The sequence below is a fragment of the Vicugna pacos genome, chromosome 19 (genome assembly GCF_048564905.1).
Source record: "Vicugna pacos chromosome 19, VicPac4, whole genome shotgun sequence".
NCBI classification, from domain to species: Eukaryota; Metazoa; Chordata; class Mammalia; order Artiodactyla; family Camelidae; genus Vicugna; species Vicugna pacos.
In genome coordinates this window covers 21,077,903-21,094,343 of record NC_133005.1, presented here as the reverse complement: position 1 = coordinate 21,094,343, position 16,441 = coordinate 21,077,903, and the positions used below count along the sequence as shown (strand labels likewise).

General features: G+C 44.1%; 1 protein-coding gene across 2 annotated transcripts in view; it reads right to left on the bottom strand.

Moving 5' to 3' along the window:
* DNAAF9 (dynein axonemal assembly factor 9) overlaps nucleotides 1–16,441 on the bottom strand; it is a 107,195-nt gene that overhangs the window by 26,322 nt on the left and 64,432 nt on the right. For both annotated transcript variants that reach the window (XM_006207334.3, XM_015241818.3), the window contains exons 21-27: nucleotides 12,937–13,040; nucleotides 8,457–8,603; nucleotides 7,301–7,389; nucleotides 6,798–6,899; nucleotides 6,404–6,521; nucleotides 4,588–4,676; nucleotides 3,145–3,303 (exon numbers count right to left, since the gene is read on the bottom strand). In XM_006207334.3, the coding sequence (XP_006207396.1) occupies nucleotides 3,145–3,303; nucleotides 4,588–4,676; nucleotides 6,404–6,521; nucleotides 6,798–6,899; nucleotides 7,301–7,389; nucleotides 8,457–8,603; nucleotides 12,937–13,040 (808 nt within the window). The remainder of the gene's footprint in view (nucleotides 1–3,144; nucleotides 3,304–4,587; nucleotides 4,677–6,403; nucleotides 6,522–6,797; nucleotides 6,900–7,300; nucleotides 7,390–8,456; nucleotides 8,604–12,936; nucleotides 13,041–16,441) is intronic.

The window sequence follows — 16,441 nt, the reverse complement described above, 5'->3', positions numbered from 1 at the left end:
CATATCTCCTGCCTGGAACTCCCTCCAAACTCCAGACTTCCAGAGCCAATTTGATATTTTTCACTTAGAACTTAATATGTTCATGATCCAACTCCCCCAAGGGAGGAGGCCTTGTCCTTCTCAGCAGAAGAGACTTCACTCTTTCCAGCTGCCAGGCCAAAAGATTTGTTCGGAGTCTTCTTTGACTCCATTTTCTCTCAGTTTTCAAAATACAGCTACGCTCATACTCCCAGGTTACCACCGGGTCTAAACTGCTACCGTCTCCTGCCTATATCACCCCCCACAGCTTCCTTCCAAATCTCTCTGTAGTTGTGTTTAATGGACTTAGTGCTCATGGTTAAGTGCCCCGGCCCTGCTCCTTGGCATCAGCGTTTCCCCCTCTTCTAAAATGAAGTGTTTGGGGGCTTTTTATTGTCCATGTTTGGTATGAGCTGTAGAGTCTCTCATTTATTAGGGTAAAGAGAAATGAAAGATTTATAAGCCAATCCAGAAAATTTTGGTTATTTTAATGCAACAGATTTCCCTTAAAGAGGGTGGCTGGGGAATTCCCAAATTTTCAAAGTGTCCTATTAATCTTTACTGATTTTAATGGAAAAAAGTTAGAGTGAAGAACAGGCTCCAGGCTCCTTGGTGAGGCCAGGGCATCTGGGTGATGCATCTGGGCACTGCAGCCAGGAGCCACGGAGGCAGAGAGGGGGCCTATAGTGTCACTCTACTTGTTAGGGGGGCCCCTGCTAAGGCCCTTCCTCCCTCCCCAGCCCCTGCCCCATAACCATCCTGGGCACGGCCTCTGGACAGCAGGAGGCAGCCCTCATCCCAGAGGGAAGCTCACTGATCCAGCTGCTGGAGGCCATACCCGCCCACTTTGGCTAAACTGTCCTGACTGCATGATGAAAGCAAAAAACTGGCTCTTCATGTTGCCTCTTTCTTGTCAGTATTCTCTTCATTAAAAACAAAAACAAAACAGAAGACAAAAACCCAGCAAGGCTTTAACTCTCTTTCCTCTGCAACAACAGATGTTCCACACAAGTGTCTTTCGGACTCTCTTTTACATTTGCAATTTAAGCCTACAATTTTGCCTCCTTTTATGTTAATGCAATTTTTGTTTTGAGAGATACTTTGTTTTAAATGTATATAACTTAAAGAATGATTTTACAATATTCCAGAGTATTAATAAATACAGCCCTTCAAATCCCTTCAAATTATTTTTTTTAAACTCAGATTTCCAGATTTACTTAGCTGTGTGTATATATTAAGTTTCTATACAATTTTGTAACCTGTGTAGGCTCCTAAATGTACCACCACAATCAGATACCGAACAGTTCCTACACCATAAGGCTCCCTCATGCTGCCCTTTTATAACCACCCCCACCCACCTCCTGCCCCCTCCCCTCATAACTCCTGACGAACTTAATCTTCCACTATTTCTAAAATGTTATCATTTCAAAATACATTAATTCAATTTTTAAAACAGCAACTAATAGCGCCACTTGATGTCAAAGCTCAGTACCACCGCCCACCTGCTGAGTAAGTTGAACATGTGGAACCACCAGGCCACTCTAGGGGCAAAAGAAAACTGCCTTATAGCACAGAATCTTATAAATCAAAGGCCACATTCAAGGAATAAAATTCTCAACCTGAGAAGCCTCTGGAGTGTTCCTACATCAACAACCTCAACACCACGCTTAAAGGAGATGGACGTGCTATAAAAGAGGCTGCCACGTGTTCCCTGCTAAGCCTCAAAAGAATGGGTCTGGCCTGTATGAAAAGTGTTGCAGTGAGCACCAGAGCAGGAAATCCATCTGAGGCTCCTGTGTCCTGGGGTTGTGACTGGGCGAGAGCTGGGCCTATGAACACAAGCGTGGGCTGGCCATGCACAGCCACTGCCGCTCAGAGAAGCCAGGATGGCCGGCATCTCTGCAGACCTGCACAGTCAGAGACAGGGAGCCACTGACGCTCTCTAAAGTGATGGAAGATGGAAATGACTTCAACTGCAATGTCAAGTGACTAAATTTGACTCCAGGTCCACACTCCCAATGATTCTTAACTCTGGAGAGGGGGCGGGAGGTGATGAAGTGTGGCAGGCCCATTCTTTAGACCATCAGAGGTGATGGAAAACAAGTGGTTTCAAGCCTTCTTATTCTGTGGCTCCCACATCAGCCCATAAGTAGGACAAAGGGGCTGACAGAAGGGAGGCCCAGAGCAGGTGTGAGAAAAAGGTCTTAAGAATAAGAAAGATGGCCGGGCAGGGCACATACTCCCGCCTGCCCTCTGCAGGATCACTGGCCTAGCTTTCCTCCAATTCTCACCAACACACCCAGGAGACTAAACAGGGCTTTGGATGTGGACCTATTCTTTACTGGAAACCATTAGCCAATTGCAAATGCTCATTATTATGAGGACAAAAAACACAGCATAGCACAAAAGCACTTCATGAGAACTGCCAAAAGCTTCTTAATCATCAACTGTAATGACACCAGTGAAGAGCACAGCCCATGTTTTCCTCACCTGGCACGTTCTCCTCTGGGCCCAGGAGGTGATGTGCCTGCATGATGGGTCTGCTTCCTCCCCAGAAGCTCTCAGAAAAGGTCAAGGGAAGCTCCTTGCAGCTAGGCTCCCCAAGTGGTGGTACACACTCGGTCAAACCTTTCCTCACAGGGTGCTCCTTGCCCAACTGGACTGTTCATGCTCCTCACTGAGGGTCCAAGGAAACTCTCCTGGACTAGCCATCCTGTGGATGGTGGGGCTCAAGGCTAGAGTGTGGGGGCTGTCACTGTAACTCCATGGGAGGGAGGACAGAAAAAGACGAAGCTCCCCTGCCTTGCTTGATGGCAAGGGAAGAGAACTAAGGGCCACTACTGTTACAAGAATTATCAAAGCATCTTGCCAAGATAACCTCCCTCTCTACTTTCCCCCCTTTGGGGGTTATTATGATGTTGAAGCCAAATTTAAAGCTTGTGTGTAATCTGTACCAGCCACTCTGGAACACAGGATGACAACAGGAATCCATGCTTGCAGAAGGATCTCAGTGTAGCAGACACTTCTCATGCATGCGTTGTTTATTCTGTGCCCCAGGTTAGCCACACATGAAATAACAGTAACGGCGACGTTACCATCCTACCTCAGAAGATGTCCAGCACTCACCCTTGTAACACCACCAGCAGCCTGGTCTTCTTGCGGATGTAGGCTGACAGGCGGGCAGAGCGGTTCTGTTGGGCCTCCAGGGCACTGGAAAGGTATCTCTGGAAGTGAGCAGCATGAAAACATTCGGAGCCGTCCATGATTTGACGGTATACCATCCACCTGGAAATGGCAAGCGTAACCTCAGCCTGAGGGCCACCAGATGGCCCAAAGTCTCAGCCAGTGGATTTAGATGAGACCAGTACTCCCACAGACACTCTGCCCAGTGAACCCACACAGGAGAAAACAATACTGGCTCCACTGAAACAGGCAGAGGGCAATGGCTGCATGGGGGCCTTGTATCCTAAGACCACTACTATTGGAGCTTCTGACAGGAAACACCTTGCCCCAGGGAAAAAGATCAGGTAAGCACATGACCAACAGATTTCAGAGCTGGCAAAGACTCCTGAACAGGCAGTGATCTCCTGAAGGACCATTCAATAAAATGGCTTCAGTCTGGTTCTCAGTAAAACTCCTGCTAAGTATAAGAAATGGGCAGGGTGAAGAATTCAGATTGTTTATAGAACAAAAGCAATGGAAATAAGGGGGACCTGGTCAGGAGGTCTGATATTTTCCTAGTCTCTCTCCAAAACTCACCTCCTTAGTCCTCACAACCTCGCACTCTAAACTCCCAAACTTCTAGGCAGTTTCAGTCTTCTCAATTCCGCTATATGGCCTCCTGCAGGACGCTTTACTTTGAGGCAGACTGATCAGATATTAAACACCTAGTTCAGTCACCAAGCGTTCTTTAGCAACCTGCCAGCCAAGTGGAAGTGATGGATGAAGGATTTCCCCCAAGCCAGCATGTCCCAGTTGCACCTGAACTCACACAGTCCCCTTGTGGTCATGGGAGGATCACATCCACCAGCTCTCAAGTTCTCACCACCCTGGTCCTGAACTGCCCTGCTGACCATGCACGTTCCCAGGCCTCTGCGCACACTGGTCCTGCTGCTACAGAGCTCTTGCCCAGATATCCAAGGGTTCATTCCTTCATTTCCTCAGGCCTTTGCTTAAATTTAAGTCACCTTTCCAGTGAGGACTTACCAAGCACCCAATTCAAAACTGGCTTCCTTCCCCCAGCCAGGCATACCCTATAGCCTTCTCCGCTTTATTTTTCCAGAGCACTTTTTGCTAGCTAATATACTGTTTTCCTTATCTGGTTAACTGTCTATCTTCCAAAACTAGAAAGTAAGCTTCATGAGGACAGAGATTTTCTAGCCTATTTTGTTCATTTGTCCCTTATACTTAGAACAGTGCCTGGCATACAGGAAGTGCTCAGTACAAACGTGTTAAATAAATGGACGGATGGATGACCACTGTGCTGACACCCGCTACGTCAGTGCATGCTGAAGTTTTGCCAGTGCCTGCGCCTGCTTCCCCCAGAGCAAAGGCAGCAGCCATACTTACCTGCCATATTCCTTATGCAGAGTGACCAGAAAAGCACAGAGCTCGCTAGCGTGACAGCCTGGGAGGCCAGTTACAATGTTGATAATCACCTACATGAAAGGAAAGTCATGTGGGTTTGTGATTCAATTGAGAAGCAGCACTGTAAAAGGTTAAGAGAACCGACTTCGTGAACCAGGTTCTGTGGGTTTGAATCTCATCACAAGTATTCCCTAGGTAGGTGGCCTTGGGTTCGCAACACAACCTACCTTGTAGGGTGGGTGTGATGATTAACTGAGTTAATGTATGTAAACAAAGTGCTTAGAACAATGTCTGGCACATAGCGAATACCATATAAAATGTACTGTCACTATGATACTTTTCATGGAGATGCTGTGACTAGATGAATTAAAATATAATGGAAAATGCTGAGCAAAAAGGAGGTCTGGGGCAAAAATGCCAGAGGCTGAACTGCTATGGTAAACTCAGCGGAGGAGGGAAGTGGCCCTGGATGTTTCTGTCTGGCTGCCCCAGCCTTCTAAGCAGCATGGCCTGAGAGAAGGAAACAGAGTGGGTGGAGGAAGCACTCCTGAACCCTGATGGGGAGAAAAGGAGCCAGGCTAGACTTTCCTAACCTTGGCACATGGTTACATGAAAAGAGGGCCCTCTTCAGGTAGACATTCCAATGCAACTCAAGAAATTCACTAACAAAGGAGTCAAGTGGTGGAGGGAAAGAACCATGCACCTGCTGAAGGATAATGATGTCCGTGACATAGCATGGCAAAAGTCTCTTTAAGAGTTTTATTTCACAATACACAAGACTCACTGGGACAGACTGGTCACAAATAACTTGGATTAAAGCTCAGCTTGGTGGCAGTCATCACTTGAGCTGGTCACACCAGCAGAGATGGCCACGAATCCCTCTTCTTTTGTGGGAAATAGTTCTCCCTCCTCTCCTTTGACCAGACCCTTATGCTATATGCCTTTCTGCCCCTGCAAGCAGTATTCCATGTATCTGACTTCTTCTTTATCCTCCTCCTATCCCAATTTCCGCATCTTGGTTCCCATTCCTTAGCATCCAGTCTTCAGCCTCTCAAATTCCAGCACATATGCTCACAGCCAGACACCTTCTTAAGGGCAGTCCTATAGCACCATGTTATATAAAATACATATATTAAAATAATATATATTATAAAACATACGAGATATACCATTTTCATTTTTAAACTCTGGTTTAATGAAAAAATGAGGCTCTTAACTGCTTAGTGCTTCTACTCCCTTTTGCAGCTGAGTGTCTTCTAGATTTGCACAGAAATAGATGCCCTCTTAGAGCATATTACAACATATGGTTCTAAAGAAATGGTGGGAGGGGTGAAGAGGAGGGGAGTGTGAGGCAGGAGCAGATTAAAATCCACTCTTGGGAAGACAGTGTTTATAAAGTATGCTGGTGATGCCAGCAAGGCCTGACTGACGAGGCCCTTCCCGTTATTAAGTTCAATGTGTCACTCATTGCCAGGTACATCCTTGTTGCAACCAGAAGGAGCTGATGGCATAAAAGCACTGGGCAAGAGTTTAAAAACCTGCAGAAGCAATGGGAGGGCACAGCAAAATGCCAGGGTTTCATCATTGCCATGGGGGTAGACTGGAATTAATGGAGACGCCTGTACACAGTCATTGTATATAGCAGGTTTCATGTGTATTATTACATCAGTATCCAGGGAAGTGGGGAGTCTTAAAAAGGGACTCCGCCTGAGCTCCTGTTAACTGACACTGAAGATCAAGGGCAGGCTACAGGATTATCTTCCCACGAATCCCCAGCATATCTGGTAAGCTGCTGTACCTTGTCGTTTTCTACTCTGGGAGTAGGGTTGATTTCAGGTTGTTGCAGCAGGACAGGGAGATGGGTCCTCATCACAGGTTCTCGACTAATGCTGCTGACAGCAAAATGCTGGAGAAACCTAGAAAAACAAAGACAATGCTATTATGTTACCATCACCAGTCTTGCCTAAATGCGCCCATTCACATGAGAAACTTCTTATTTAACTGCTGAAAAAGAAACCTTAGTGATTCTCTCTAGAGAATAAAGCTGTATATGGTATGTCACTACTACCTTTTACAATGATCCTTAAGAAGCTATAAAGAAAGAAAAAGAAGCTTAGAAAGGACCAACACTGAAGTTTCTGACATTTCAAAAGCCAGAATTTTAAACATCCATAAACAGAAACGGAGCTCACCCATCAAGTTCTGGGAGTTTGGCTGAGAGTAGCTTTAGAGGACTCCGTTTCTCCCCAGCAGAATGGCTCAGAACAGCGAAGAGCTTCTGCGCATTGGAGTGTCTAGAATATCAAAGGTTAGCAGATTAGAATTCCATCTCCCTACAGCACACACACTTTACATAACTTGTTCTGACATTTTTCAAGCCAAAATCCTGTGACAAGCATCTTACTGACTTAATCAAAATCCAGCATTAATGCAGGATGACTAGTTTACCCACACAGGAGGGTTGGCTTGAAACCCTTGGTAATACTACAGGTTTCTAATTCTTGGTGGATTTCATCTCTCCTGACTTCTGTTCCCCAAGGGCACTGGCTACCTGCGAGCTGGCAGCACTGAAATGACGGTCTTGGCCCTTTCAGATGCCAAGACCTCTGTGTTACATAATGTGAGTCAGCCTGCAGAGACAGCAGACACACACAGCTTAGGGAAGCAAGCACAAACACTGAAGGCAGCCACTTACAATCTCTTTTGTTCCACAGATAATCCATCTTCCTGGATCACTTTTAAAGACAGCCCTGAGTTAGCCTGCTGTTGCCAGGGGGAGAAGACCTAAACAAAACAGAATTTGAGTAAAGAACACTTTAAACTCAACAACAGGATATGGAACCCACATGGGGATTTGATGGTTGCTGAAAATCTAGACTGTCAGTACAGAGAAAAACCATCATAACAAACAAGTTTGTTTCAAAAATAGAGGCCTGAAGCAATTCTGTTCTGTACTTTTCAAAACTAGAATTTCTTTCTGGGTTCCTCTCCCAGGGATTCTGCTCCTTCAGAGGCCAGGAAGCACAGAGGAAAGTATCGAGTGACGCTCTTCTGGCAGCAGGGGCATGTTCTTCCCTGGTGACAGGGCCAGACAGAAAGAGCAGTTCAAACAACTCCTGCCTAGAGGCAGAGGGATGGCTGAAGAGGCTGCCTAGAAAGGACAAGCACAAGGAGGTAGGAAGGACCCGCTGGCAGTAAGACAGACATGGACTGGCTCTAGGAGCCACTGTGCAGCCAAGGCCAGCTCTTGTCTCCTCAACGCTCTGAGAATCTGTCCTGGGGGAGGGACTGTCCTCTCACAAGCTGCCGTGATCACACTTTTCCAAGCAAGTCCACCAGTCCTGAGACTGGCCACTCATACGGCTTTGGCTACTGCTTGGTCTCTAAGTGGGTCATACAATTCTTGGTAAGCTCCCTCACTCGTGCAATCTGTGCTGAGAGCCTGAGGTGTGCAGCCTGCCAGGTGAGACCACTCACAAGGGCAGGGCCTGTGAACCACGGGGAGGGAGAATGCAGGGTGGGGTAGAGAGCTCTAACCCAGCAGGCAGGGCCTAACAATTCAATAAAGTAGCTAAAAGGGAAATTAGACTAGTGTCCTTGCCATTGAAAGGTGAGGACCTAAAGGAACTGAACAAAAGGATTTTTAGCTTCTGTGAAAAATCTTTTTTGTCCCTTGTAAGTACTAACTAGACTAAGACCCAAAGGGATTAGAATAAGCCACAAACTACCCCCCACCAACCCCCCCAACTCTCCCTCTCATCACCTCACTGTTAGCCCTGAGACACTGCCTTACCAACTAAATTGCTAGGAAAAAGAGAGTAGTTGTTTTGCTGAATAAAGACTGATGTTACCTCTGAGTAAAACGTCTGGTATATTTTTGATCTGGGGAAAAGGGCAATCATCAGAAAATTGCTTGATCCATGGAAATGAACGGGGAGATGAGGAAGCAATGAACTTTTGAAATCTATCAGAAGGGCAGCAACAATACTGGTGGAATCCTAAAGAGAAAGAGGGCGCATCAGTGAGAAAAGCCATTTGCACAATACCAGCCCTCACAAGTACTGTCAGAATACATATGGCAAATGTCAGTGCAATTATTTTCACATTATGTCGTTTACTGGGGTCCAATTATAGATGTGTTTGTCAATATCTGGTTTCAGGAGATACAGGAAGTACAGGGCCTTTTCTCCAAAACTAAACATGTCAACTTTTTCTAGGGTATTAATCCCTTATCAGACATGATTTGCAAATATTTTCTCCCATTCTTTGGGCTGTTTTTCACACTCTTGAAAAACATTCTTGTGTCTTCTGATGCATAGAAGTTTTTAATTTTGATGAAGTCCAATTTATATGTATTTTCTTTTGTTGCCTTGCTTTTGGTGTCAAATCAAGAAACTATTGCCTAATCCAAGGACATGAGAATGTATTCCTATGTTTTTTTCTAAGAATTTAAGTTTCGGCTCTTACATTTAGGCCTATGCTCCATTTTTGAGTTAATTTTTTTGTATGTGTATAAGGTAGGGGTCTAACTTCATTCATTTGCATGTGGACATCCAGTTTTTTCAGCACTGTTTGTTGAAAAGACTGCCCTTTCCTCACTGAATGATCCTGGCACCTTTTTGAAAATCATTGGGCCATACATGCAAGGGTTTCTTTTTAGGCTCTCTATTCTTTTCCATTGGTCTATACATCTGATCTTAGGCCAATAACACACTTTATTGATTGCTGTAGCTTTACAGTAAGTTTTGAAGAAAATGTGAGTTCTCCAACTTTTTCCTTTTTCAAGATTCTTTTGGCTATTTGGTAGGGGGAATCCCCTGAGATTCCATATGAATTTCAGGACAGGTTTTTTCATTTCTGCAAAAAATGTCATTGGGATTTTAATCAGAACTGCACTGAATCTGTAGACTGCACTGGGCAGGACTATTATCTTAATAATATTAAGTCTGCCAGCCCATGAACATGGGACGCCTTACCATTCATTTAGGTCTTTAATTTCTTTCAGCAACATTTTGTGGGTTTTCATGTACAAGTCTTTCAACTCCTTGGTTAAATTTATTGGAATTGTTTTCTTAAGAAGTTTTTGGATTATTCAACGATAGGGTAAAAAGATACAACTGATTTTATCTGTTTATTTTGTATTCTGCAACTTTGGTGAATTCGTTTATTAATTCTAAGTTGGTTTTTTTTGGTGTGTGTGTAGAATTTTTAGGAATTTCTACATATAAAATCATGTTATCTGTGAACAGAAATTGTACTTCTTTTTTGAACTGAAGTAAAGTTGATTTATGTTTCAGTTGCACAGTAATACACAGATATATATTCTTTTTCAGATTCTTTTCCATTATAGGTTATTACAAGATACTGAATATAGTTCCCTGTGCTATAGAGTAGGATCTTGCTTTTTATCTATTTTATATATAGTGTGTATATCTGTTAATCCCAAATACCTAACTTAACCCTCCCACCTCCACTTTCCCCTTTGGTAACTGCAAGTTTGTTTTCTACATCTGTGAGTCTATTTCTGTTCTGTAAATCAGTTCATTTGTATCATTTTTTTAGATTCCATATATAAGTAGTATTATATACCTGGCTTTCTCTGACTTACTTCACCTGGTATGATGATCTCTAGGTCCACCCACGTTGCTGTAAAATTTTACTTCTTTCTTTCCAATTTAAATGTCTTTTATTTCTTTTTCTTGCCTAACTGCTCTGGCTAGGACTTCCAATGCTATGTCGAATAGGTGTGGCAAAAGCAAGCATCTTAGAAGAAAAGGCTTTTTTAGTTATTTAAATTTTCATTATAAAAGTCATATGTTCATTAAATAAAAATTTGAAACAAATATAAAAATAGAATAGAGAAAAAAGGTTAAAAAAAAAGTCAACCCAAGGTCCCATCGCCTAACTCCAACTACAGCTAACTATACTTTTCCTTCTAGCCTTCTCTTCCTATTCACTCCCTGATTTGCCTTTTTTAGGTAGTGGGAAATCATATTTACTTTTACAGTTGCATATCTTGTTTTTAAAACTTAATTTACCATTAGCATCTACCATGTTGTTGCAAACTACCTGAAAATATTTTCAGAGACTGCACCCCACCCCTCTTAGCTCACTCCTATGGCTGGACATTCGTATTACATAGTCTACTTCACCTTTTATCTACTCTACCTTTGATCTACTCTTTACTAATTTACTGTTACATATCGTAGAGTAGAGGCTGTATCTGAGGCGCTTCCATTTATCTGTTAACTAACCTCATGCCCTCTGAACACTCATGACTTGGCACTCGGTGTTTTCATGTTGATAGAGCTCTTCATAAAAATGAAATAACGACTCATTTTTTTTAACTGCCAAAACGGTTTCCCTGTTCTGTGTTTTTGCCTTTTAATTCCCTTCTGAAATACTTTTTAGAGTTTTAAATTATTAGTCTGATCAATTTTATGCCACATCCATACAATGGAATACTACTCATCAATAAGCAATAAAAAGGAACGAACTATTGATATACACAACAACACAGATGAATCTAAAAATCATTACGCTGAGTGAAAAAATGCCAGGCTCAAAAGGGTAGAGAATGTATGATGTCCATTTATATAACACTGTAGAAAATGCAAACTAATCTACAGTGACAGAAAGCTAATAAGTGGCTGCCTGAAATCAGAAGTAGGGGGAAAGATGACCCAATAATGGGCATTAGAAAACTTTTTGGAGGTAACAAAAATCTGTATCTTGGCTGTGCTGGTGGTTTCACGAGTGTATACATCTTTCAAAGCTTTAAATGAATGCAGTTGACTATATGTACATATGTATTTATTTATAATATATTTTATTTAATCGAATATATCCAAAATATTATTTTAAATGTAATCAGATAAAGAAGTATTATGAGATATTTTACATTTTTTTGAGGTATAGTTGATGTACAATATTATATGTTTCTAGTGTACACAATTTTTAATGGTTACACTCTATTTATAGTTACTATAAAATACTGGCTATATTCCCTATATTGTACAATATATCCTTGTAACTTGTTAATTTAAAGTATATTTCAGTAAATTATCAGCAAAAAATTAAAAACTCCTTAAGTGGTCAAATTTGACAATCTTCTTCTTTAAAATTTCTTGTATAATTTCTAAATTTAGAAAATCTTCCTGGCCCTAAAAATTTAACAAATATTCACTATTACAGTCTTCTTAACTGGACTTATCATGGTGATCACTTGACAATACACACATGTCTAAGAGATCAGACCTTAAAAGTTCTCATCATAAGAACAATAATTTGTAACTATATTCATCTTTCTACTTGTGAAATTTTAAAATATTTAATTTTAATTTACTAGAAGTTTATTTTGATTTTTGATATGAGATAAAAATTCATTTTCCCCCAGATTAGGTAACTTATCATCCCAGCACTTGAGATTCATCCTCTTTTCCCTGATGTTGGAAGCTTTCACCTAACAGGGCCATTTAATCTGCCTTGCTGGTCTCCCTGCATTTTTGAATAGTCTTTAAGAAAGCAGGTTCTATGTGGAAGAAAGAATTCTTTCTGAATTGCTCACAGCACTAGTTTTTGGAGCCACTAGACCAAACCACTTCACCTGGTCTCTGTCCTGGCTCCCAAACAAGCCGGTTCTGAGGCTGAGAGATCAGGCAGGGATGGAGCGCCTGCCCTCTGCTCTGGTGTCACACGGTGATAAGCTGTGCCCTGGCCAGAGGGTATAGGCTGGGGAAACTCATAGTTATCCTCCTCCCCAAAGGAGGGAGGGGGAGTGTTGATGCAGACTGGTGAAGTTAAAGGATGTTTCTGGGAGTGAAACTTTCATAGAGCTGGAGGGTACGTGAGGGGGTGGGGCTAAGCCCTCATGGGGAAAATGAACCATTTCTTTTCCTCTCTGGCTAATTTTTAATTCTTTCCCATGCTGAGTGAGTGGAACTCCCATCAATGTCACAGGAAGCTGCTTCTTTCCAGTTCTTAAGTGGGTGAGCTTTTGTGTCCCTGGGTGGGAAGGCATCTGTGAGGGGCTATTGCAGGCCACCTGCAGCCTGCTCTCTGGTTCTCTTCGGGATAAGTTAATTGGGCATAGTTAGTACCGGCCCTTGGCCCAGAAGCCCCTTCTTGTTAAGCCCTTTACAGAGCAGAGAGGTGGATGAGGCCCACAAGAGCCTCTCCATGGCCTCCTTGCCTGCCTTCCTCAAAGGCAATGCTGGTTCCTAACATCGTGCCCTGTGGTGGTAGAGGTGGGGACAGGGAGTTATTTGATTTTCCCCTCAAAAGTGTGAGCATCTTTCTGAACACCAAAGCCATGAACTATAAAAAACCTACCCCATCAAAGAACAAAATGGAATTCACGTGATCCTTAGAAATGATGATACTTCCGTGATGACGGTGAGAAAACAGAAGGCCACTAGAGAAGAAATGCACTTTCCCTGGAAGGAAAAGACAGCTGGTCAGAGGCTGGGGGGCCGGATTCTGGGGACAGGATCACAATGTTCTTCTTGCAGGTACCAGGGCTAGAGTGGGAACTAGAGACCATCTGCAGTGCTTATGTTACATGATGTTTTTGCTGAGTCCCACACTCTGAGAAAGCCAATGTACCCTCCTAGGGCCTCAGAAAGAAAAGAGGCATCAGATATAATCTTTGCATAAGAATTAGAAAAAGAAACACGTGAATAAGTTATCAGCCGATGCAGAGAGGCAAAATTCACATTTACTTCTGGGTGTCTTCCAGGGAAATACACTACAACAGACTCCGGGTATGTCTGCCCCATTACTGAGTTTATATATGCTCCTTTCCACTATTTTGGCAGGCGCTGGCTCAGCTATGAAGAGATCAGCTCTCTCACTTAAGGCCCAAGAAAGAGCACTATGTCCTGAGCCGGAGGACTGGTGAAGGGTGCCAGCAAAGGGACACACGTGGTAGGCAGTACGTGGGCTCTACAGACACCGGAGGTCACTATTCTGCAGTTCTCAAAAGCAAGATGGGCGCGATGCAGACACTGAGTGTGGGTTCCTTCGGCAAAGATTTAGGTCTAAGAAGAACTGCTTGTCTCCTGGGTGGTCAAGGTCACACAGCAGCCCAGTACGGGCCCCAGGGAGTAGACCACAGAAATGATGAACAACTGAGGTGACAAGTGCTAAGGCTGAGCCTGGGCTTGCTTCGGGGACCCAAATGAAGCACCCAGGGTACCCTTAAGACACCTAGGTAAAGCTGCTCTCTGGAACTGGTCCAAGCTGGATCCTTCCTGTTCCTGTAACAGCCTTTCTTTCCATGTTTTCATATATAGAGAAGAGATAAAGTAGTTCTTGGAGCTCAAGACACAGGCTTGGGGAACACTGTCAACATCTTAAGGCAGAGGACGGGAGACCAAGAAGAGGGACTGATTCCTTGAGCTGTAGCTCAAAAAAGGTGGCCCCAAAGCTCTGGAGGTGGTAATGACAAGAAAACCAAAGTCCAAGGTGAGGAATCCTGGAGACTCCAAGTTCTGAAGGCTTCCTGAGGAGGTGGGGTTTCAGGAGGCAGAGAAGGGCCTAGTGAGTCTGTGTGCTTGTGTGTGTGTGTTAATGGGGGTGGGTGGGAAGAAGTGGCGGAGGCAGAGGTAGATTTTAGGTACAAGAGGAAGGTTTGAAGCCTGAGTATCAATGCAAGAACTAGATGACTAATCAGAGGGAACTAATGCCAACCTTGCCAGCCAGCCAGCCCAGTTCAAGGCATCCAAAGGTTCAAGTCCTGTAAGTCTCCCACTCCCTAACAAGTGAAGCCTAGCCACCTGTCCCCACAGCCAAGCCCTCTGGCTCTCCTGACCGGAGGCGTATCACGCCCCAGCTTCACGCAGCACCAGTGCCAAGTTCCTCAGTGTTGTCCCCAGACCACTGCCTCCTACGCTGGCACAATTATTTTCATTCCCTTATGAGACTCAAGTCCCTCCTTTCCTTCACTGCTCACATCTACTGCCCTCTTAATTATGCCACAACACTTCAAACAGCTTCTGAATGCACTCACAGTCTTCTCTTCCAAAGCCATCTTTCCCATTCCCTCTGAGAGAGACCAGGGGGCTGAGCCATTCCATGCTATGGCCTTGCTGCTCCTCAATCCCAGCTCTGTAGCAGTAAAGCAGAACCCAGAACATCTTCACTTCCGAAATCTTCAGCTCCAGAACCTACTTTCTGACTACCGCATCCTATCATCCTTTCAATCCTATCTCATTCCCAAAACCTCATCCTCTGACATCACTGAGCCTTCAAAGCCTTCGGTTCCCCTATTTTTCCCTATTGCTCAGAGAATTTTGACTTTCTTCTCATCCACATCCAGGGCAGATCCCCAGGGACAAGACATATTTTCCTATCTCTGCTTTGTCAGGGAAAGGGATGTGAACAGACTGCATTCAGTATATACTAAGCACCAGGCATGTCATACATTACAGTTTCCCAACTTTGAAACAACTATTTGAGGCAGTATTATCCTTAGAGGACTGATGGGGAAACTCAAGCTTAAAGAGATCTTCCCCAAAGTCACAGAACTACTTGGTGTGGAGCCAAATCCAGACACAGGTTTTTCTGGTGCCAGGGCACTGCACGGCGCTAGCCACTGGTTCTCTTACTCTTTTCTCTTCACCTCTGTTCTCTCCACAGCCCATCTGTGACTAATTTGACAAAATGCCTTCTCTGCTTCCTCAACCTCAACAAGTCCACAGTGCTGCCTGGCAGTCCCACCACTGCTGTCTTCCATCTCCTTCCACAAACTCCTCCAGGGTCCAGCCAAAATCCTCAACACATGCCTAACACTGCAACTTCATAAACTCCAGCCACAAGATGACTCTACCTACTATCTGCAGAGAAAGGCAGGATCAATAGGTGTTATGAGGTAGAAACTGCTCCCCTACCTACTGCTTAGTACCTGGACCCTTCCACGTCCTGGGGTCACTGTCCACCTGCGTACCTCCAATGTAAAGTTTCTCAGGAACAAGCACCACTCAAAGGCCTCCTGGACAAACCTCAAATCATTCCAATGCTTCCAAAAAAGAGCACAGATCTGAGAGTTGTAGTCACTGGGAAGGCAGGAAAAGAGGTGGATAAAGGGGCCATGTTCAGTACTTCCTCTTCCTCTAGACTCCAAAGCCTCAAAACCAAACGGAAAAGAGGAAGACAGAAACTCACGAAGCAGTGCTGCAAAAGCACTTGCTATGGGGCCTAGGCCAGGTGCACAAGAGCTGATTTCAGTACTGGTGCAGAGTGACTGCTCTGTGTGGCTGCTACCCTCCAGCTTGGCTCTGGGAACATAACTCTGTCATTATTCTCCTGAGAGTAAGACACATAAGATAACTGGAAGTCATGACTTTAGTGACTCACTGGGTGGCCCAGTTCTAGTGCCCTGGTCTCTTAGATACTAATCCACTTCAAGTGGTAACACTTCCAGTGTTTGTTCTGGATTCAGGACTGTCAAACTGTGGTCTGATGGGACATGCTTTTGCAGGGATTTCTCAGTGACTAGGGGAGCCAACTCCTGAGGAGATCTCCCTGGCTCCTTGCCTAATTCCTGGCGTCCTTGCTTGATGGGCTCTGTTATTCCTTCTCTATTCTGTGAGTCTAAAAAACCAAGGTAAGAGGAAGTTCCCCCTTACTACCCAAGAAGCAGTAGGGGACTACAGCAGGGCTCTGGCTTTGACCTCTGCATCCCCAGGAGTCTAACAGGAGAGGGAGGAGCTCTCAGGGCAAAACAAAACATCAAATGTTAATGAAGAATTTGGTTTTTCCTTTTTTACACAACTGGCTATACAAATAAAAATCCTCTGATGGCCCAGCCTGTGTCAACTGGGAACGTTATCACTGC